General features: G+C 40.5%; 2 protein-coding genes across 2 annotated transcripts in view; one reads left to right on the forward strand and one right to left on the reverse strand.

The window, feature by feature from the left end:
- Positions 1-1,194: 1,194 nt before the first annotated feature.
- LOC132385044 (zona pellucida-like domain-containing protein 1) lies at positions 1,195-21,353 on the forward strand. Its single transcript, XM_059956748.1, has 9 exons — positions 1,195-1,303; positions 1,933-2,159; positions 2,901-3,088; positions 5,605-5,677; positions 8,909-9,006; positions 9,887-9,973; positions 10,100-10,271; positions 13,043-13,219; positions 21,312-21,353. Exons 1-9 carry the CDS (start codon positions 1,195-1,197, stop codon positions 21,351-21,353), a joined length of 1,173 nt encoding a protein of 390 aa, XP_059812731.1.
- Positions 18,591-24,373, reverse strand: part of hmbsb (hydroxymethylbilane synthase, b) — a 37,390-nt gene continuing 31,607 nt past the window's right edge. The window contains exons 12-14 of the mRNA XM_059957007.1: positions 24,239-24,292; positions 24,057-24,143; positions 18,591-22,336 (exon numbers count right to left, since the gene is read on the reverse strand). Of these exons, the coding sequence (XP_059812990.1) occupies positions 22,163-22,336; positions 24,057-24,143; positions 24,239-24,292 (315 nt within the window). The 3' untranslated portion in view covers positions 18,591-22,162. The remainder of the gene's footprint in view (positions 22,337-24,056; positions 24,144-24,238; positions 24,293-24,373) is intronic.

Below are 24,373 nucleotides of genomic sequence, written 5' to 3' on the forward strand. Positions count from 1 at the left end.
ATGCATCCATTGAAGGGTCTTGGTCTGAAACATTGACTCTTTATTCCTCTCCATAGTTGCTGCCTGACCTGCTGAGTTTCTCCAGCATTTTGTGTGTGTTACTCTGAATTTTCAGCATCTGCAGAATCTCTTGTCCTATCAGGGAAAGTGTAACATTCTTGTCCATGTCCATGTTATTGTGTATTTTAGTTGACACTGCTGGGATTCATCTACCATCTAGAAGTTTTACAAAATTTTCCTCCAGGAATTTGATGGAATCCACAAAGATTTATTTTTAATGTCCAGGAGTGTTGCCATTACGGATTAATGTTTAGATTTTAGGAACAGGTAACTAAAGCGTTCTGTATTATACTTTCTTTCTCCTCTTTCATTCATTTAGAATTATTTATTACAACATTACAGGAGGTAGTTGGTCTCCTGAAGAACTGCCAAACTTGAAAGCTTCCAACGTACAATGAGACTTCTTATGGCTCCATCCACAGCTTATTCTTTATTAATATAATACATTGTTGGCAACCCTACTGCAGGAATAACTGAAGTACTTCCCCACCGAACCCTGCCAACCCCTGACCATTTGTCTAGGCTTTCCATTTAGGGGTCAGTAGAAGTCTGTGGACCCAGATCACTTCCTGGCTGAATTTGTCTTTTTAATTTTTATCATATTCTTAATCATATTTGAGATCACCAGCCCATACTTGGGATTGGGATGGGTGGGAATTGGGAAGCATACTATTTTGTAACTGTTCATAAGTGCAACATTAGGCTGTGATGTCTTGGCTTCTGTACTTCCACTGAAAATCACCTGGTCCACACAATATTTAAGAATCGCCTAGTTATTTTAGGGCAAAATGGACATAGGTGATATTTCTCAGAACAGAGGACATGAGTTTCTGTAATAACCTGGTAGCTTACAATGTCCAGTACTGGAGTTACTTTCAGATTTATTCAATTGTGAATCGTCCAGTAACTACACCTTCAGGTGAAAGGTTACTGGAGTCCATCAAGATTGGGAGGATGGGAGTAAGCTGGGATTCACGTTCCTTTTCCAGCATTCAGTGCCAAGATCTGCGGGTACTGGTAAAAAATGGTGACATGGCAGTGGTTGTAGAGGAGAGAAGCAGCCAGGGCAAAGCTTCATTTTGAAAGATGCTGGAGCTCTGTGACATTTTGTAACTTTTTTTGTTGTTCGCAGATATGACTGCCTCACCGAGGATGGTACTTCTCTTCATGTTGTTCCTTCAATATTTTATTCAATGTGTACCTGCCAATTACCATTGTGATGCTCAGTACAACAGATATCCAGGTACAATTTGATTGTCAGTGAGGCCCACAGGGGACTTCAACATTATACTGAGAAAGTGTGGAGTGTGCAAATAGTTACAGAAAGGAGACAGGAGTATAAGAGTCCTGATGAAAAGTTTTGGCCTTTCTGTTCCCTTCCGTAGGTGCTACCCGACCTGCTGAGTTCCTTCAGCATTTTGTGTATGTTGCTCTGGATTTCCAGCAAGTGCAGACTCTATTGCGTTATGAACTGTTACATTGAAAGTGTGCAATATATCAATGTGCTATAAGTGTGTGCAATGTCTGGCCTTTACAATGAGAAGTGTGGGTTATATCTGTATTTTAGCTTGGAGTATATCAAAGAATGGTGCACAAGTATAGATTACAACAGTTACAGAATATTGGAATGTTGGGATGAAATAGTGGGGTTGACCAATGTGTTAGTATGAAGACTATGGATTCAATTACAGTTACACTGAGGGAGCAGATAAGCCACAGTGGGGCGTGGAATATAACACAGTTACACTGTGAGATACAAGATCTATCATGGTGTACTGGGGTGGATTGGAGTATTACAAATTAAGTGTACATTGAGAACTTGCTGCAATGTTTAAAAGTTCAGTTTGTTGGCCAATTTCTTATCTGTTTCAGATAACCGAGATATCTCCATTGATTGTGGTGTTCATCTGATCAACCTATCCATTAACCTTTGCCCATCACTCTTTGCTGGCTTCGATCCTCTGACCCTTGCACTGAATGGCCGATATAATGACACCAAGTGTAAGGGGAGATTGGATGACTCAGCCACGCCTCCAATGATTCGATATTCTCTCACTGTTAATAATGTTGACTTCAACAACTGTGGCAATAATTTCAAAGTAACTACTCTAATTTCTGTCACATTAGGTGGGCAAGAGTTGGGAGGAGGTCTTCATACAGAAAGGAGGGAGGAGAAAAGGACAGATGACTGAAGTTCAGGCTTAACTATGAATAACCTCCCTCTAGTCTACCGATACCACCATGTGAAACTAAGCGTGGCAACTTGAGTAAACCCTAGGTGGACAACAGAGCTCCACATGAGGACCAAGGTCCATAGATAACAGGACTTAGACCAAAACCACAATGAAGAATTAAAGGAAATTAAACACAGGCAGAATCCAAATGAAAGATCAGAAAGATTTGGGGTGGGGTTGATCAGAGATTTTGGGGGAGAGTGGTGGGGAGAGACTCGAGAGAGATTTTGTGTAATTCTCTTGTGATTTTTAAGTAAAGCTATTTTACCTCCACAGTATATTTTTTCAGGTTGTCTGTCCCAAATGTCTGCATCCTAAACTTGTTAAACTTGCTCAAAGTAAACATTCTTCAAGACTTCAAGCCTTAGAGAGAGAGATGCAAAGAGAGATGTGAGAGAGATTGAATGTGAAGAGAGAGATCAGTGAGAGGCAGAGAAATAGGTAGAGATTAGGTGGTATTCAAGTGAAGAGAGGGGACCAGGTGGAGGGTGATTAGTAAAAGTCTAGTTATGGATTATTATGAGTGGGTTGTTTTTTTATATTGTTATTGACAAGAAACACAACTTGCTAACTCTCATGTATTTATTGATGCTCTTGGTGTTTCAGATTGTTGACGAGGATCCAGGAACTGGAACGTTGGCCCAGTTTTCCAATATCCAGTCCGTTGTCATCTCTGGTTTTATAGATCCCTCAAATGATCATACTATGATGATCAGTTACAACCCTAGGCTGTACTATAAATTCTCCTGCAAGTACCCTCTTGAATATATCTTTAACAACACAAGGCTCATAACGTAAGTTCTCTTTAGAACTATGAGATGGCATAAATAAAATAAAGAATTCTCAGTTACACAGTAATATTGCTCTGGAAGCCTTCTGCACTTGCATTCAGCTTGGTGTGTAGCCACAACTACCATTCAGTTAATGTTAGTCATTCTGAGCACAGCAAACCAGGAATGTATGAACTGGTTAGCCTGTTCTTAGTGAAATCAATTAAGGGAGAATTGTAGATCAGGATAAACCCTTGGCCTTCAAGTGATGCCCTGGGATCTTTAACATAAAGCTGAACTGTTACATGGGGCATCAACTAAGAACAGTATGGTAAGAAATCTGAAAGCAGATAATACAAATTGCAACAGTGCTTCAAGAGCAGAGAACTGATTTATTTGGATTTTTAAAAAAATTGAGATCCCAGCACGGAATAGACACTTCTGGCCATTCAAACCTCGCCAACCAGCGACCCCCGATTTAATCTTAGTCTAATCATGGGGCAATTTACAATGACCAACTCATCTGCTAACCGGTATGTCTCTGGACTGTGGGAGGAAACCAGAGCACCTGGAGGGCACCCATATGGTCACAGGGAGAACATACAGGCAGCGGTGGGAATTGAACCCGAGTCACCTGTACTGTAAAGCATTGTGCTCACCACTATGCTACTGTGCTGCCCTTTGTTTGGAGAAAATTGAAAAGAAGGAAATTCTTGTATTTATGTAGTCTCTTCACAGCCTTGGGCATTACAAAGCTTCCCTATTTTGCAGAATAGTCACTCTGTAGGGACTGTAGCATCTAATTTGCACAGAGCAAACATCTATAAATATGAGTGTGACATTAAGCAGATCATTTATTTCAAAATGGTCAGCATACCAGGAATGATATGCAGTTTTTCTATGGAGAAACCCCAGCACCAAATTTAGTCCCATTCTCCAGTGCAGCACGGTATTGAGAAATGCTTTCTTTTGGAAGTTAGTCTATCCTCCTAGATAAAAGTAAAACATCCTGCAATATTAGTAGAAAAGGAGAAATTTTATTTCTCCTGTCATGACAAATATTTATTCCTGAATCAATATCACAAGCAGTTTTTATAGTCATTAACCTTTTGAAATTGTGGGATTTTGCTTTGTGAAAAGCAGCTGACAAATTTCCTTTACCACAGCAACATCAGTACTTCATTAGCTGTAAGATACTTTGAGACATCTTTAGGTATTGAATGATGCAACTTGTCTTTTGTATGAATCTGACAGTCTCCCTATGGGAATAATTAAGGCCAGATAATAAGCATAATGGGGAACATTAAAGCAAGAAAAGGCCATGTTTGGGACAGGTACACGGTGTGATTTAGTTCATTGTTCTGCTTGCTTTTGAGATGGTGATGCACCATCAATAACTCTCGGAGACGTGAGGCGAGATATTGGCTTTTATTGGCTGGAAGAAAGGACAAGCAGCAATTGACCACCACACTACATCCTGGAGACTGAGGCCGGGGCTGTGCCTCCAATCACCTTTATACAGGGGTCTGTGGGAGGAGCCACAGGAGCAGTCAGCGAGGGGGCGTGTCCAGACCGGTGTATGTAGTTCACCACAGATGGACAACAGAAAGATCCTTTTTTTGATAAGAGGTGAATTGTTAGAGGTCTTGTTCAGTGAGAAACAAGTCTTCAGCACATCATGTGAGGAGTGATGACTACTCTGAGGTGGCAGAGTGCTTGGTTGTTGAAACTAAACCTATAACTCTGATTCTCTGTGAATGTTGCAGAGTGTTGGATCTCTGTTTAATTTCTGATTCTTAGGGTTCTTCTGGGAGTCAGGAACAATTACATCACATGTGCTAGCTGGCCGAAGGTGTAGTTGCATTTGCACTGGACTTCAAGGCTAGTGGTCCTGGGTTTGAATCCAGCTGGCTCCTTGTACGATTTCCCTCTGTGCTGGGTTGAGTGTCGAGCTGGCAAGTCAGCCTTGTAAAAAAACAGACAAAAGATGCTGAAGAAATGGCAAGGAGGCCGCCCGATGCGCCACAAAGCGCAGAAAGAAACAACAATCATGTTGCTAATACTTAGCCAATGAGAAATGAGAAAAGTGATAAACCTTTAGTTTAACTGTTTATGCTGCTTTCTGCCAGTGAGTGTGAAAAGGTACATGAGTTTGTTAAAAAGTACAGATTTTATAAAAACTAGTATTAAAAAAATTGGTTTCCAACAAGAGTCATCATTTGGAAAGCTGAAAACTGTGAGTGCTGCAGTTCCAAAATGGAAACAGGAATGTTGGAAATACACAGCATTGGGTGAGAGAAATAGACGTAACATTTCAGGTTGATAACCTTCCATTAGAAGAGATGTTGAAAAGTTATTGACGTGAAAAATTAACCTTGGTCCTTTCACCACAGAAGCTGCCTGATCTGCTGAGCAGTTTATTCCAGAAATGATGGTCAACAAACAAGATGTCTATGGGCTGATCCATGATGGTACAAGTAAATATTTTCCACGGGCAGCCATTTCCTCACCTCACATATGTCTGTCTTTACTTCCTCCAGGTCTTCCATTTCTATTGCAGTGGCCACAAGCAATAGCAGTTTCAGCAGCACTCTTGCCTTGCAGCTATACGATGTGAGTTTTTCCATCCTGAATAGTGCGAGTTATTGATTTACAGTTTGTGACCTGCTCAGGGAAGGTCTCCCACCTCATCTCACCCACATAAAAAAAAATCACCACTTTTTTTTCTACAATAGTGCAAGGATTCACGTCACAGGCTGTGGTGTGAGCATTCCTTCCTTGGTCATAACCACCCTATTTATTCTGTTTTTAATCTGTTGGTAGGGGGTTTCACCTCATGTAGCAGCTGACTTTTATGGACTTGGTGTGGCTGGGGATTGGGAGAAGTCACCTGTAACTACTGGTGCGAGTATTTCACTGAATGATAGTCAAGAGTTCTGAGCCAGAGTGGGAACTGATTTACACTAATTTATGAAAGAATAAGTCCCAACGCACAGTAATAGAACACATATTACTGTAAACTGAGAGAGAATTCAATGTTCTATGTGATTATTTGCTGTTGGAGCATAAAGACTTGGAACCTGCAGGTGCCTAACCCAGGCACTGCCCACACTGTGACCTCAGAGCATCACCTCACACAGCATTACCTGTCCATTGGATAAAGGTGATTGGATAGGGGAAGTCAGAAGTAGGTTTTTTACACAGAGCGTGGTAAGTGTTATTTTTGTAACTTCAAACCATTAAATTAATTCAAAGGAAAACAATAGATTTGAGAGTACTTTGTTTTTTTTACTTTAAGCGAGGTGCCACCTTATCATCTAGTAGTGTCATGCCGCATACAACTCATGAATTTTTACATAGAACCTACAATGAATTATTTAAAGAAATGAAGAATGCTTTATCAACACTATTACGATAGTGTACAACACTATTTACAATATTACTCAAATATTACTGAAATATTAAAAACACAGCTGTAAGTGTGTGAAACATAATGCCAGAGGTGGTGGTGGAGGCAGATATATTAGGAACGTTTAAGAGCCTGTTAGATAGACGCATTGATGATAGAAAAATGGAGGGTTATGTAGGACGGAAGGGTTAGATCGATCTCAGAGTAGGTTATAAGGTCAGCAAAACATCTTGGGCTGAAGGCCTTGTTCTGTAGTGTGATATTCTTTGTTCTATGAAAATGAGTGATTAGTTGAAATGAGTGATTTTTTTTCTTAAACAAATCTATGTACAATATATTATCTGCAGTTATTGGCTGGCCATTCTCATTTGTCCTGACAGGGTGATGTGGTCTCACATGTTTGGACCATTATGATCCTGGTATTGAAGTTACTTGGTCAGTGATGTGAGTTAGGAAGTTCCAGATCTGACTCAAAGAGAGCGATAGATTAGTGATGTATTTCGTTATCAGGATGGTTAACTTCACGTGGAGGCTTACCTGGGTGCCTGCTGCCCTTCTAGGTTGTAGGTGTTTTGTGTTGTTGAAGAAGTTTTGATGAGTTGCTGCAGTGCATTTTGTACATAATGTGCATTCCTGTTTTCAATCAACTAACTGAAGTGAATGGATTGAGAGCAAATGTTCCTCTGGCAACTGCTGATGTACAACTGCAGAGACGATTATTGACGTACACATTGCAGAATCACCTAGACTTTATCCCTCAAACCTCATCCAATTGTCTGTAAAATACTGAAAATCCACTGAAAATGTGTTTCAAAGATGCATACATGTCAAAGAACCTGGAGTTTAATTAAATGTGTTTTTGTTGCCAATATTCCTGCTGTTCCTTGTAAATTAGATTGCAATATGTGTCAATTTTTAAAAATCTTCTTGTTGGCTTTAAGATAGACTCTTGTCTGCCTCTGACTGAACTTAAACTATGGCTCTGTAATGACTGTAATGTTAACGATTTAGATGAGGGCATTGAAAATTATATCAGCAAGTTTGCTGACGATACTAAACTGGGTGGCAGTGTGACATGCGAAGAGGACGTTAGGAGAATACAGGGAGACTTGGATAGGCTGGGTGAGTGGGCAGATACTTGGCAGATGTCATTCAATGTGAATAAATGTGAAGTTATCCACTTTGGAAGCAGGAACAAGAGGGCAGAGTATTGTCTGAACAGTGTAGAGTTAGGTAAGGGAGAAATGCAAAGAGACCTAGGAGTCCTAGTTCATCAGTCAATGAAGGTGAATGAGCAAGTGCAACAGGCAGTGAAGAGGGCAAATGGAATGTTGGCCTTTATTACAAGGGGAATTGAGTACAAGAGCAAGGATGTCCTTTTGCATTTGTACAGGGCCCTGGTGAGACCACACCTGGAATATTGTGTACAGTTTTGGTCTCCAGGTTTAAGGAAGGACATTCTGGCAATTGAGGAAGTGCAGCGTAGATTCACTAGGTTGATTCCTGGGATGGCAGGGCTGTCTTACGCAGAGAGATTGGAGAGATTGGGCTTGTACACACTGGAATTGAGGAGATTGAGAGGGGATCTGATTGAAACGTTTAAGATAATTAAAGGATTTGATAGGATTGAGGCAGGAAATATGTTCCAGATGTTGGGAGAGTCCAGTACCAGAGGGCATGGATTGAGAATAAGAGGTCAGTTATTTAAAACAGAGTTGAGGAAGAACTTCTTCTCCCAGAGAGTTGTGGAGGTGTGGAATGCACTGCCTCGGAAGACGGTGGAGGCCAATTCTCTGGATGCTTTCAAGAAGGAGCTAGATAGATATCTGATGGATAGGGGAATCAAGGGATATGGGGACAAGGCAGGGACCGGGTATTGATAGTGAATGATCAGCCATGATCTCAGAATGGCGGTGCAGACTCGAGGGGCCGAATGGTCTACTTCTGCACCTGTTGTCTATTATCTATTATTGTCTATTATAACACAAAGTTAAGGTCAAATTAATGGTAAAATTGGACAATTGTAGTGCATACTTGGATTTGTTGTTTGCAAGACATGAATTAAAGAACCTTTTGTCTTGTCAGTCTGAAATGGATCCAATTTCAAATTAATAAGCTTCAGAATATGAATAGTCTACAATGGCAGCCAGTATCAAATAAGGACGCATAGCAAGTTCATTTGTTTGGACCCAGGAAAGATGATCAAAATAAAGTCAGAGATAAAGGAACTGAGGGAATCAGTAAACAACATGAGAGATTAAGGCATTAAATGGACTTGGACTTAGTGAGGATTGTATGAATCACAGAGAGAACTAGGATGGAGCACATGGGATTACTTGTAACCTGGAACCTGGATGATCTTTGTTCCTCAGTCAGAGGTTTGGCAGCAAGGGCTTTTCAATCTCTTTGTAATTCATTTGCTTCATTCTGAACAGGATCAAGATTATACTTTGCCACTGATTGTCCCTGACACCGGCCTTCCACTCCGATACAAAGTTTATGTTGAAGTCAGCATCAGTAATCTAACTGCAAAGTAAGTGAATATGGGAACATGAGAAGGACATTTAGCCCTGTGGGTCTGTTCCACATTTCATTGAGATCAAGGCTGATTGCAATCTCAACACCATTTATCTTGCTTGATACCCGTGCAACTTTTACAAATTAAAGTTAGTGCCACCCTGATACCAAACCCTGCTGAACTTGCACTGGGAGATTTCCAATGGCCTGTGTGTAATAAGATAAAATTCCAAAAAAATCTAGTTCTAATCTTAAGCCAATGTTCTCTTGTTCTTCATTTTCCTGTCAGCTGTATTCTTCTCTTCTCAAGCCCCTCATCTCTACCCGGGCATAGGCAGCCAACAGCAGCTGGCCAGAGTTCTCGTTCCTGGGCCAGTCTTTCACATTTTCTCCAGATGTAGTCCATCTTCTTGGTGAATCCTTCCTCTTCTAGGGATGAGGTCTTTGGAGCTTCTGTTGGGTTTCTGTAGCTCTGGGTTTCTACAGGATGGGGTTGCTAGCCCCATGACTAACCCTCCTCCTTTCACAGCCAGGCTTGGGACCATCCACGGTGGAGTTCTATCAGCTGTATAGGAGACGTTAATTCCAGTTTGTGAGTAGCTACGTGATTTCAGAAAGGATACAACAATATAAAGGCTAGGTAGGAACGAAGGAGGCAGGGTTATCTGGGGAGCCTTGATCTGATGGGTCTCAGAAGTAATTTGGCCTGGTGGCCCTCCCCCAGTCAAATATCTCACTGACATTCACTTAAAAAATGATTCCTGGCTACTAGGATTTTATTGGCTTTGGAATCTGCCCTCCAGTCAGAACTGAGGAGTGGGTGAGAGGGTGTAAACTGAGGGGATAAGTTGTTTCATAAGCCAATATGTCTAATGGATCGTCTGTTTGATTTGCAGCTTTAATGTCCTCCTGGATCACTGTTTTGCCACACCGTCACCATTTAATCTCTCCTTTCTTGACACTGGATACACCTTCTTCACTGGGTAACATGGATTAGGATCTTGCTCTCTGAACTTGAGCAGATCTGACTTTATTTTAAATCAGAGTGAAGATCTGGATGATGCTAATTTTTTTTTTACTCCATTGCCATTCTCCTTCTTTGTCTCTAGGTGCAACATTAGCCCTCGCACAGCTATCATCAGAAATGGAATCAGCAAGAAATCCTGGTTTGTCTTTGACACATTCCGGTTTAATGAGCATAGGGACAGGAAGCTCTCTACTATCTACGTACATTGCGTAACCAGGCTTTGTGAGGCCAAAACCTGTCAGACCTCACTACAAGTGAGTGCTCATCAGCTTCCAAGGTGAATTATTCTTACAGGCAGTGCGTTGTTGGGCGGTATTATGAGAAGAAGGCAGGAGAATGGGGTTGATTGCAACAATAAGGTTAGCCATGACAAAATGGCAGAGCAGAGTTGATAGTTTGAATGGCCTAATTCTGCTCTTATGTCTTATAAACTTAAGGCATTAGTGAACTAGTAGAATTGCTGCCTCTCAACTCCTGCATCCCAGTTTCAATTCTGACCTCTGGCACTACCCGTGCAGAGTTTGTACGTTTTCCCTTCAACTACATTGGCTTATTCTGGGTACTCTGATTTCTTCCCAAGTGCTAGTTGGTAGGTTAATTGACACTGAAAATTGTCCTTATTCTGGAGGTAAGTGGTAAGCCTGTTGGATGGGAATGTGGGGAGAATAAATTGGGATTACTGAAGGACAAACGTGACTAGGTGTTTGATGGCCTGCGTGGACATTTTGGTGGTTCCATGGGTTTGTTTCTGTTGGGTAGGCACCTATAAACATATAAATGTGCTACATCGGCTGGTCGTGCTACATGCATAAAGATATGCTACAAATCTGCCAAAGTTATGCGGTTTAAGGGATTATTTACATAAAATGTTATGTGTGAGGCAAATTGGAGTGTGTTACACAGTTCATGCTTGATGTTTTTTGTATACAGGCTGTCTTTTTTCTATTCACTTGTGGGACATGGATACTGCTGTGAAAGTCACAAATGAGACATTAAGGGTGGCAGAATGGTTTATGGTACAGACGACACAGGTTCAATTCCCATCACGGCCTGTATGGAGTTTGTATGTACTCCCTGTGACTGCGTGGGTTTCCTCCCACAGTCCAGAGATGTACCGGTTGGTAGGTTAATTGGTCAGTGTAAATTGTCCCGTGATTAGGCTAGGGTTAAATCGGGAGATTGCTGGGTGGTGCAGCTCAAACGTTCGGAAAGGCCTATTCTGTGCAGTATCCCAATAAATAAATAAATAAATTGTTGCTTATCCCTTATTCATCTTTGAGATTGTGGTAATGACCTCCTTCCAGGAGAAGTACAGTCTCTGTGGTGTAGGTAGTTCCCGTACTGCTGTGAGGTAGGGAGTCCAAGGCCAAAGACAGTTAAGTCAGATGGAAAGGGACATGCAGGCAGTGTTGTTTCCATGTACATCCTGCCCTTGTCTTTTCATGTAGTAGAGGTCGCAGACTCAGAAGGAGAAGGAACTGTTATAGAGGAGTTAGCAAGTTGTCGCAGTGAGAGCTGAAATGGTGCAAACTGCAGCCAGAATGATCGGACGGTGCAAGGAGTGAGTGCTTTAGTGTGGTGGATCAATCAAGCTGGCTTTGTCCTGGACGTTGCCAAGCTTCTTAATTATTGTTGAAAGATTGCAAAGCCATAGAGAGGTACAACACGAAATCATGCTCTTGGGCCCATTCTGCAATCATCAACCACTCATTCACACACCCAATGGAACACTATAGACCACCTCTTGCTCTGATTGTATCTTCTTTTTTTTGCACTGAGTTCTTATTTTTGCAGTCTATTTCTTTTTCTCTCTTTTCTCTGTCTTGTACAATTTGCGTGTAAATTTTCTGTGCTGTCTGTACCTACATGTCCCTGCGCTGTTGCTGCAAGCAGGTTTTTCATTGTACTGTACCTGTACACATGACAATAAACTTGACTCAACTTGAAGCTTATATTAATTCATTTTTTATTCACCCACCACATTTTTGTCAAACCCCCCCCCCACCAGATTCCACCCCTTATTTGCACACTAGGGGTAATTTACATTGGGCAATTAACCCACTAACCCTCATGTGCTTGGGATGTAGGAGGGAGAAGGAGCACCCAGAGGAAATCCTCGTAGTGACAGCATGAACATGCCAACTCCACACAGACAGCAGCTGAGGTCACAATTCAACCTTGGTCTCTGGTGTTGTGAGACAGCAGCTTCACCTGTGGTGTGGCTGTGCTGCCCTAGATCTGAAATGCAAACTCTGCCTCCACAGATGTTGCTTGACCTACTGATTTTCTGCTTTTATTGTTTGTTTTCTAATTCCTAGTCCTCTGCTCTCTCCTCACTGTCTGTGTTACTTACATAACAACGATCCCATCATCCTTCCTCTGTGTAGAAGGTTGTGGACATGGATTTTATGGTCTTCTCCAGATTTATCTCAAGAATAGGTCCAGTGCAATATAGATCAAGTCAGGACAAACCATCTTTACGTATCCTTCTTCCTCTCTAAAACATTCCATGTGTGATTCTCCTCAAGGTGTAGTAGATTTGTGAAGTCCCAGACCAAGAATGGGTCAGTAGATTATGGTAATCCTTTCTGACTGTGTATAATACTGCATTCCTTCAATTGTCTGAGACCAAATTTTGGTCCCATAGCAGTTACAGTCAGTCCAAGTATGATCTATGTCTATGGTTAGGGATGGAGAAATCACTTACTGTGGAGATAGTGCCTAAACAGATTATCTAATTTATTGTAATAGACAAGAGATCCAAAGGCAACTTGAAGAAATATTTGTTTGTGCCCACAAAGCTGATGATAACCTGGAATGTGCTGAATGAGAGGGGGCAGAAGTGGATTCGCTAGTAACTTTAGGATAACAATAGAACATTGGATCAATGAAAGGCAACAAAAAATGTGGTGCTATTGTGAAATGGCAGAGGAATGGGATTAATTTCCCTGCTCTTTCATGGGGCCAGCTGAAATTGTGTGATGTAATGATGTATAATTCTTGCTCTCTCCTTGTGAACATACAGGGCTGCTATGGTCATGGAAGAAAGAGGCGAAGGCGAGAAATGCTCAACTATGAAAAAATGACAACACAAACCTTCACAGTTTCATCTGGACCCATTTACACCAGGGAAGGAGGTACAGGTCAGCTGGCAGAAATTAAACTGCTTCTAACTGGTTCTGCTTTGCGTATGAAACTCTGGGTAAGATTCCTTTCCCTTGGGCTGGGGGTTAATAAATCAGTAATGTTGTTTGAGAAATTTCTGGCTTAAATTCCTGCAAAGCCATCTTTAAATTAGGTTTGGTTCTGTGTCACTTTGCTTCCAGTTTTCCTCCCTGAAACAGTAATTCCTGTTGCTCTTTGTTTCAGATTATTTGACCCCAGGAACTCCAGCACCTCTAAATGGTAAGTGGCAGGAAAATTACAAGGCAAAATATCCCAGGCACAAAGCAAGGTGCGTACCCCTTGTGATGGGAGTTTTGCACAGTTTTATGTTGTTGAACTTTTCAATGGCTTCCAGTGCTAATAAGCTGCCTCACATGTTGGCCAAGGTACCCAAAAACAGTTTACTGCTTTGCGGCTAACACTTCTCTGAACTGCCCTCCAAACACTGTCCATTGCAACCTTCCCTGTGCCTATATTAACTGCTGCTTTGAACCTTTCTCTCTTCCTTCTTAATTCTGGATACTCTACCTTACATGGTCTTTCTTAAATTCTAGATTCTCTGTTCTAAAGCTTAACGCTCCATTATTCAGTTCTATAATGCTTTCCAAAAGTCCCAGTACCAAATTATGCAATCTTTGTTCTTCCCGGATTCTTCTCTCTTGGTTTGACACTAGATGCCACAATTCATGAGGCTGATGGGTTCAAACACTCACACACTCTTTTGTTCCCTGATAATAGGAGATCGGTGACACTGGCAAGATTAATGCCCTTTCCTAATTGGCTGTGGGAAGGAGGTGATGAGCTTTTTACACTATTGCAGCCTCGGAGGTGAAGGTGAATCCTGAATCTCGTCGCAGTGACAATAAATGCAACACAATGAAATTTTAGTTCACCTATTGGGATGCACTTTCAGTGGTGGGGATGGGATTTGGGGAGAAAGGCATTTGTTGGGTGCTTGAAAGGCAAAATTGGAACTGCAGGATATTGGGGGAAGGGAATTGCAGCACTGGGTGAAGAGATGTTGCTGGGACTTGACGACTTGAATTATAGGGAAAGGTTGAAAAAGTTAGACATTATTCCCTGGAGCATAGGAGAATGAGGTGGTATACAAAATTATGAGGACCAAAGGTAGGCGAAATGCAAGCAGGCTTTTTTCACTGAGGTCATAGGTTAATGGTGAAAGGTGACATATTTAAGGGAAAGAGCTGAGGGGAGCTTCTTCATTCAGAGGGTGGTGTGAAAGTGGAATAGGCTGCCAACAGAAGTGGTGGATGCAGGTTTGATTTAACATTTAAGAGAAATTTGGATAAGTACTTAAATGGGAGGAAAATGGTCCAGGTGCAGGTCAATGAGACTTGGCAGAATAACAGTTTGGTATGGACTAGATGGGCTGTAGAACCTGGGGGAAACTGGAAGGTCAGGGGAAAAGTACCAAGGGTCAGTCAGGCTGCAGATACATGGGATGGGATGTTGGATGATTCAATGTGTGTAGGTGACAATCCAGTCATTTGCTTACTTGAAGGCATCCATATCAGTAAGATCTAGTTGTCTCAAGAGTGTCTGATGATGACTGCCTCTAACCCAAAATGGTCCAGCTTTCAAAAGGAGAGTTCTGGGGGAATTATGTAATTTCTGTACACTGCTGGCATAGAAATTGTAACTAGAACAATATATGCCAAGAAGTGTCTAGATGAATGATATCAAATGATCCAGAAAAGTACACTCTGTTCATTTTTCACAAAGCGATCAAATGTTGTCTTTGCTTTATGTGAATTAAAAATGAACACTCCATTTAACTATATTGTCGACAGTACTGACAGCAGTGCTGTTGTTGTTCTGGTTAAAACTTACATTAGGTGCAAATAGTAGGTGTGTTGAAGATGGAGTGGTGAGTAGTGCCACTAAGTGGTATAAGTAGGTTGACATTAATTAAGACGCAAATTTATCTTCCTTTGCTCAACCTATGCCTCACTTCTCATGTGGTTTTTCGCTAAATTTAAATGAATAAAATGATTAATCTCTGGAAGTAATTCAATTGTTTGTTAGCTCTGCTTTTTCTAAGATACCTATTAACACACGTGCGTGGTTTGAGTATTGACATGAACCTTTCTGCTGCTTGTCAGCATCAGGCAATGACGTTATTCTAAGTTATTAGATTGTGTTTTAGGGATCTCTCATCAGAACAAATGGGATTTTCCCCATGGTTATTTCTGTTAACCTTGTGTGTGTGAGACCAATGATATCTCCTTTCCCATTTCTTAGGAATGATCCACAGCACTAACATCAACTATATGTCCCTGGTGGGTCCGATCATTGGCATTGTGCTAGCAGTTGCTGCTGGTTTGACTGTGTTGACAGTCATCAGGATGTGGAAAAGAAATCAGCTGTCTGATGGGAAACAGCCAGACCAGGACTGCAATAATACAGATTACCCAGCAGAGTGAGTCTCCCTGTCACTGAGCTTGCTCACGGAAATGTACTGCTTTAACCAGGAAACAGCAACCATTGGCATTACCTGCCTAGCTTACACTACTTGCTGGAGGAGAGAGGTGGTAATGAGGTAGAGTTTCCAGTTTGGACGCAACCAGGAAATTGCACCCAATGTTTACTTGAAGTGGGTAATTAGGCTTTGAGCTTATGCTACAATTTATTTGCATAACCACAAATGTAAAACTTTCAATGCTTGTATAGCTGAGTTTTGTTATGATTTTTTTAATAACTCAATTTGACAAGGTTCTTTGGTGATTTTTAAACTTCTCAGATCCCTATATCGCCATAGCCCATCTTTTCTCTGAAATCTCTAGCCTTCTTTCCTTTCTAATCCCTTAATCATTCCCAAATGTAATAGCTGGCCATGCTTTCAGTTGCCAAGGCCAAGAGATAATGAATTCCCTTCCTAAATCTCTTAGTCTATCTATCCTTAAGATGCTGCATAAAACTCAGCACTTTGATAAGCTATTGTCTAATATTTTGTCTTATATCCTGATATGATTTGTATAACATCCCCTGAACTGGCCCCGTCATCAACCCAATTGAACAAATGAACAGGAATAAAAGCTGAATGTCCAGCTATTCCTGATCAGAGATGTTATTTTTGTCATTGAGATTGAAGGAAGAAAGATAGCTAGAGAATAATGCATCTCAAAAGAAAAAGTGTAGAAAGACAGCCAGGTCAGGAGGATAACTGCAAACTCACCTGACTGTAAAGTGGAAAAATAAAAAAAAACTTACACACATTTATGTTTTGGTCATTCATTGTGTAACCTGCACTCTCTATTGCTCTGAGTGACATGTACAGTTACAAGAAAACCCTTTGCAATTACCTGGTTTTCTGCATTACTCACTCATAAAATGTGGTCTGATCTTCATCTAAGTCACAATAATAGACAAACACAATTTGTCTAAATTAATAACACACAATTGTATTTCTTCTGTACACCATTTAATCAACCACAGTCTAGGTTCAAAAAGTATGTGAATCTCTGGGGTAATGCCTTCTACAAAAGCTATTTGGAGTCACGTGTTCCAATCAATGAGATTGAAGATGTGGGTTGTGGAGGGGCCCTGCCCTATAAAAATGTAACACAAAGTCAGGTTACTGACAGAGCCTGTTCTTCTCAAGAAAGATCTGTTTATGTGCACCATGACTTAAACAAAACAACTTAAAGAGGACCTTGGAAGAAGAATTGTAGAGGTGCATGAAGCTGGAAAAAGCTGCAAAAGCATTTCTAAAGACCTGAGTGTTCGTCAGTCCACAGTAAGAGAAATTGTCTACAAATGCAGGAAATACAGTATTATTGCCACTCTCCCTAAGAGTGGGTGTCCTGCAGAGATCACACCAAGAGCACATCATGCATTGCTGAAGGAGGTGGAAAAGGAACCCAAGGGTAACAGCAAAAGGCCTATAGAAATCTCTAAAACTTGCTAAAATCTCTGTTCTTATGTCCACTCTAAGAAAAACACTGAACAAGAATGGTGTTCATGGAAGGACACCACGGAGGAAACCACTGCTCTCCAAAACAGAACACTGCTGCACTTCTCAAGTTTGCAAAAGACCAATTGGATGTTCCACAATGCTTCTGGAACAATAGTCTGTGGACAGATGAGACATAAGTTGACCTTTTTGGCACCACAAGACCTTGTTGGACATTTGACTACTGCAGGCCTGCTTCCCTTGCTTGGTGGTGAGACAGCAGTGTTGCCTTGGTCGTAGCTGGGACTAGGCCTCAAGCCACAGGCTTGCGCTGCAGTGTGGTGTCCAGACTTTGTTAGGAGTAGCCGCTCCCACCAGTGTTGGATTGGTGGAGTTACAAGCTGGATGCCGGGAACCATCAATCTGTGGGATTTGTCACTCAGGGTCTTGGACTAAAAACTGTGTTTTCTAAAGTGACGATGTTTGTTTTCTCCCTCTTCCCCCCCCCCCCCCGTCGCTATTTTGAAAGCTTGTGTACCGTTTTGCACCTTGGCCCCAGTGGAACACTGTCTCCATCTATAGTTTAAAATACAATTAAACTTGATCTGATTTTATTTTGATTTGAGAAATGTACACCACCATATCTGGAGGAAAAGGGGCACTGCAGACCAAAACCAAAACCTCATCCCAACTATGAAACATGGAGGAAGGAGCATCACGGTCTGGGGCTGCTTTGCTACCTCAGGTCCTGAATAGCTGGCAATTGTTGAGAAAATAATAAATTCAAAATTGTATCAAGGGATTTTACTGGAGAATGTAGGGTAGCAGTCCATCAACTGAAGCTTAATAGAAGTTGGATGATGCAACAAGACAATGATCTGAAACAAAGAGTAAATCAACAACAGAATACTTAAGTAATGTGTTCAATAAAGACATGAAAAGTACAATTGTTTGTGTACTATTAGTTTAGGCAGATAGTATTTGTGTATTATTGCGACTGAGATGAAGATCAGATCTCGTTTTATGAGTAATTAATGCAGAAAACCAGATAACTGCAAAGGGACAATAAATGTTTTCTTACAACTGTATGTGTTTGTAGGAACTGAGAAGATAAAAGATTTGACAAATGCTTTTGCATATATCTTAACCCTGAGATGGAAGGAAAGTTGGAAATGCCACTGTAAAGGCCAACCAGCTTAGATTCTAAATAATCTTCTGCTAACCCTCATTGGAATGTTCACATTGATGTCAAAGAATATATTGGCTACAAAACATTATCTAGAAAGTATGGTGAGTGACAGCGGGTATTTTCGGAACTCAGTGTCATGGAGAAGAAATATACATTGAGTAAATGTGCTTTAGCTAACACTGTCCACATTCAGGAGACACACAAATCAGACCGACTACTTAGTGAATCATTGTTTCTGCAGATTGTTTCTGAATTTGCTCCACTTCAAGCAAAGACCTTTTGTTTAAAAAAAAACGAACATTTCAGAAACGAATTCTTTATTTATGCTGTTCTATTTTGACATTACTGCAAAGGGTAAACATCACAGCAACAATACTGATATTTAATATAAGCAACCTCATTTCAGACTATCTACAGCATCAAAGACATAACAGTAAGAAACTTTCCCGTAAACATTACCTTGCTTCAAAGCTATCCCGGACCAGTAGAATTTTATTTGTTAATTCTTTTGCAAGATCATTTTTCATTAAAAAAATAAAGTTTATCATTTAGTGTGTTCTAGGAATTGTGTTTATGGGGATTTAGGCCCTGAGAGTCCAGTCCTACTCAACAGTTTCTGTGCCTCTAATTAACAGACATTTTACATCATTGGTGAACAATGGAGACCCATTTTAGTAAGGCTCTCCTACAAAATCCTACAGCTTGGTGAATGAGGAATTGTAGATAGCAACAAGGGAAATATTCATGTAAATGAAAAAGCTATTCTTAACTGTTTGTAGAACATTTCCAATCATCAAATTTGCATTTGAAATTACTCATCAATGTTCCTCATTGTTTATGAATCAAGGTAGAGAGATATCTCACAGTAAGGAACCTGGGAAAATATGTCTATGCTGGCTAGAACTTATCCAACTACTGCATTAATCCTGTATCTTAAACCAAAACCAAGTTTGATCCCATATTCTCTGAAAGGCAAAATATTAAAAGACTGTGATTTACTTTTAAACTATACTGAAACCATGCACCTTATGGGTGGGGAGAATTCCACAGGATCAGATGGAACTCTGTTTAACACTACTGTAATTACATTTTCTATTAATCCCAGCAGTTTCCAATGGGTAGGTTAAATTGCAATTGCCCTCACCTATGTTCGTATCAGAGACAACTTGCATTTTAACAGGGCATAAATACCCAATTTCTCATGTAATCCAGTGAATCTTGCAAATGGAACACAAACACCACAGACACAGGGCACTTTATCACAACTACTCTTTGTGTCATGTTGAGCCAGAATCCCATTCTTCTTGTTCTCAAAGTACTAATATTGGTGAACTAAATGGTGGGGCTCACCAGTACCCAGTTGTGGGGAATTCTCAGTTTGATCACTAAATGTTCTTTTTCTTTCACACAAGGTTGTGCTGATTAAAAATACAAGGTTGAGGTAATACACAGAACTTAGCTGCTGTCTGAATTTTCTTTGCCTCTTCAGTAACTTCAGTCATTAGGTTAGGGCTGGAAAGCTACAGATCATTTTGCACAAAATATGAAAAGTTAACCAACTCTATGGCAATAAATCCGACTACCACACAATTTAAAGGTAGTCTACGAGGAGAGAGGACAGAAAGCCAGAGATTATAGATTAAATTATAGATGTGTTTTCAACATTTCTACTAGTCTGAGTTTAGAAGGCACCTAAGTGTTTATGTTTTAAGGTAAAAGTAGTCTATCCACTGTAACAGCATTAAAGCTAAACCTGGCAATTATTGCAAAGAAGCAAAAAACAAACATTTCATGGCATTCTGGCTTCCATTCACTCTGGAAAGAAATCCAGCCCTTAAGAACAGTGAGCACTGCAGTCAAATTCCTCTTCCCAGATTTTCAATGTTTTTTTGTTTTGGTCTTGTTTTTCATGTTTTTGGTCTGCAGTTTTTAGTCTCCCTTGGAAAGTAAGCTATGCAATTACTGCAGCAGGCTTAAGTAAGTGCAGTCTATGGCAACCCACAGTAACTTCAGATTTCTGGCCTACTTTTAAAAAGCACCATGAAACCCTACTTTGTTAAAATATAATTCATATAATCCAGCCTTAAGCCTCAGTAACAGAAACCCTGGTATTAAGGAACAAAGTGTGACATACATTATCCTTTGTAAGTGGCCAACACAACAACCAATAAAGTTCATTAAAAGTCTGATGTATTTCTCTTTTGCATTTGGTGCAGTCACAAATTATAAAGAAATACTTTTAGTATCGTTCATAACTTCAGGACATCACAAAACACTTCAATGTCTACTTCTACAGTTACAGTTGTAACGTAGAAAACCAGCAGTTTGCATAGAGCAAGCTCCTATGTGATGATGATTAGATAATGTGTGTAGTTTTGATTAGGTTTAAGCAATGGCCAGAAAACCCTCCACTTCATCACAAAATTTCTTTAGGTTCCAACTGAGAGAGAAGACAGGATCTTAGTACAATATTTCAAACAAAGAGACAGCAACTTTGGCAGAGCAACACCAGTACAAAAAAGAGTGTGAGCCTGGATTTAGTCTCTAGAGTGGAACTTCAGACCATACACATCTGATTCAGAAGCCGTTTCAGTAACCAATGCTGACATTAAAATCAAAATGCTCCAAAACTCTTATGCTGGCCTCCTCATGTTAAGTGTGCTCAGCTCAGCTAGAGAAATATTGGGTCACAGAAATGGGAAGGTACCATATGGGTTTCTCTCCCATTAATTCCAGAAGGAAGATTACTTGTAACAATAACAGATGACAACCAAAAAAATTAAACTCAGCTGCAGTGTCAAATGTCCACTGTGAATGATCGTCAGGAAAATTTGACATCAGACATTTTTACATACATTTACATGTAAATTGGTTTATTATTGCCACATTTAAGAAAAAAACTACCTTTAAAGCAAAATCTGTAGCAAGAGAAATAGAATGTTTCAGATCGAAGACCCTTCATCAGAACAGGTTCTGAAAAAAAAAGGGTGTTTAACCTGAAACATTAATTTTTGTCTCTTTTCACAGATTCTGCCTGATCTGCATTATCCTGGAATGACATGCAAATAGAGACAAGATGGATAATGGTTTTCTTGTACAATATCTCCATGCAAAAGACCCATATGCTGCAATCATTCAACACCAATGAACATGACATGCTACTAGCTGCAAACCAGAACTGACCAACTTCAAGGACAACTAGGGCCTTGCCAGTAATGCCCAAATGAATAAAAATATCACTACCCCTCTCATAAGGAGGAAGTTGACACTACTACTGCATTTATGTTATTAACTGACACAACAGAACAAAAGAAAGGACTAAATATTAGAATGAGACAGGCTGGAATAGTGAAAGGAACAAGACCAAAATTCAATTTCACATTCTAAAGAGACTTTTAACTAAAACCCAACCTGTTCAATAGTGTAAACTAAATAAAACTGCATAGGCAGCATTAAAAAAATTACTTCAAGTTCCAATTTTAAATTAACAGGTACTTCAAAATCAGCAATTTCAAAAGTACCCTTTGAACAAATTGATTTATATTATAACTACTTTATTGTTAAAAAATGTACATACCCTTTTGAGATAATTGAAAAATAAAAGAAAATGTAGGTTACGTACTGAATCAGATAGCATGACTAGAGCATCGACAGGATCCCAGCAACAGATGGAAGTTAAGTTGATGAAACAACCTAGATTGTTTAGAGCGCAGTTTAGGAGGTACAAATACAATAAACTGTGAAAGCTTACAGAAGCAAATGATATGCATAAGGCACTGGGAAGGGATACTGTCTGTCACCTTTGGTTACTGCGTATTTATAGCTTTTTGAATGCTTAAATAACCATATAGTATTCACATTAGGATAAATACAATGCATTATCTTGCATCATTCAGCTGCCTGGCAACAGTCAGGATATCCTTGGCACCTTTGCTAAGCAATAGATTGGCCAAGTCCATTCCCAGTTTCTCAGCTGCTACCTGGGAGTTGTGTGGTATTCTCTTTGCCATGATCCCAACATGTTGAACATCAGCAACGTTACAATCTTCATCCTGAGGAGGAAGACAATTAGTGATTTCAATCCTGGAACTCTCTAGAGAACACATTCAAAGCTGAAAGCTGTACAGAATAAAACATGGAATTTTTGCCCAACCTTGACAGGAATGCCAGTGGATGGCTGAAATGCCAACCAAATTGCTGGCACAACCATAGGGAAGGCAGGGGCTCACACCAGGTTCCTAGCTATGCAAACAAGAATAGTCCTTAATTCCACATCCCACTCCCATTCTGATATGTCTATCCATGGCCTCCTCTATTGTCAAAATGAATCCAAACTTAGGTTGGAGGAACACCTTATATACCGGCTGGGTAACCTCCAACCTGATGGCATGAACATTGACTTCTCTAACTTCCGTTAATGCCCCTCCTCCCCTTCTTACCCCATCACTGACATGTTTAGTTGTTTGCCTGTTCTCCATCTCCCTCTGGTGCTCCCCCCCCACCTCCTTTCTTTCTCCTGAGGCCTCCTGTCCCATGATCCTTTCCCTTCTCCAGCTCTGTATCACTTTCGCCAATCACCTTTCCAGCTCTTAGCTTCATCCCACCCCCTCCAGTCTACTATCATTTCGCATTTCCCCCTCCCCCCTCTACTTTCAAATCTCTTACTATCTTTCCTTTCGGTTAGTCCTGACGAAGGATCTCGGCCCGAAACATCGACATCGCTTCTCCCTATAGATGCTGCCTAGCCTGCTGTGTTCTACCAGCATTTTGTGTGTGTTATAGTCCTCTGTATTTGTGTAAGTCTGCAGTGACGCTTATAGAAATGGGGCCGCATCAGCTTTAATCTTCAATAGAATATAGACTGGAATGGCAGAGCAGACTCGATGGGTCAAATGGCTGAATTCTGCCCCCACATATTATGGTTGCTTTCGATGGAAAGGTGCAAATACACTCTGTCATTCAAGGAAGTAGAGGGAGCAGGAAAAGGAATTGCACCAGTTAGACTAGCATTTGTGTTTGAGAAAATGCTGGAATTTACTGTGATGAGCTTGGTATCAAGGAACTTGGAACATCGAATTTCGATTGAGAAGCAGCAAAATGCACTTAAGAAAGGGAATTTGCATTTCATTAATCTGTTAGAGTAATTTAAGGCTCCAAAAAGTTTGAAGGATAAAAGTAGATTTAGAAAAAGGCTATAAAAAGTGCGATCCTGGGATTGGGTACACAATAATTACTGAAAACTAAATATAGTCAGGAAGCAGAGAGTGGGAATAAAAGGACAATTTTGAGGGTGGCAGCCATTGTGTCCATCAAATGGACAGAGAGGGAGTACACAACTCATCTACATTGTAAAGTTTCTTCACTTTCTCTCCTGCAAACTCACTCTATCTTGGAGCAACAATGCTCCAATCTCTAGCATCTGATATCCCAGCCAATCTTTGGCTCTGATTACACATCCATTCATGTTCATGACATGTCCCAGATCAAGATGCGTTCCTGGCCCAATTCTTATTTTACTCCTAAACACTTTTCCCCGTTCCCACTGAGCTCTGTATGTACACCTTGACTTGTTCCCAAACACATTCTATCCACCCAACTCCTGCAGAATCTGGACAATTGACTGTGGCTCATGGACATGGCAGTGAAGAACACTATCCTCGAGCATAGGATCTCTCACAGCCATTCATGAAATTTAATGTTTGATTCAAAAGGCAATACTTCAGACTCTGTAGCAGTCCTTCATTAATGTATCAGAGTAGATTTTTAATGTACCTGTGTCTGAGTGGAAACACTGGTTTGCATTGTATCTTTTAAGCTGTCGGATCCATCAAGACTGTATACAGCCCCTGTGAGGTAGAGCTGGAATTACAAGATATAGAAAATATTATATGAAGTGGATTCAACTTAAACACAGAGCAAAATAAAAACATCAGTCATAAGACAAACAACATTACCTGGTTTTGATTAATGACACTGTGAACAGCAACAGGCACACTGCAGCCTCCCTCCTGCACAGAACATGCAACACAGAGCCAATTAGATTCTTATCTTATAGCAATGTAATAGAAACAAGGTTTTAACAAGTGGGA

This window comes from Hypanus sabinus, chromosome X2 (genome assembly GCF_030144855.1).
Source record: "Hypanus sabinus isolate sHypSab1 chromosome X2, sHypSab1.hap1, whole genome shotgun sequence".
Classification (NCBI taxonomy): Eukaryota; Metazoa; Chordata; class Chondrichthyes; order Myliobatiformes; family Dasyatidae; genus Hypanus; species Hypanus sabinus.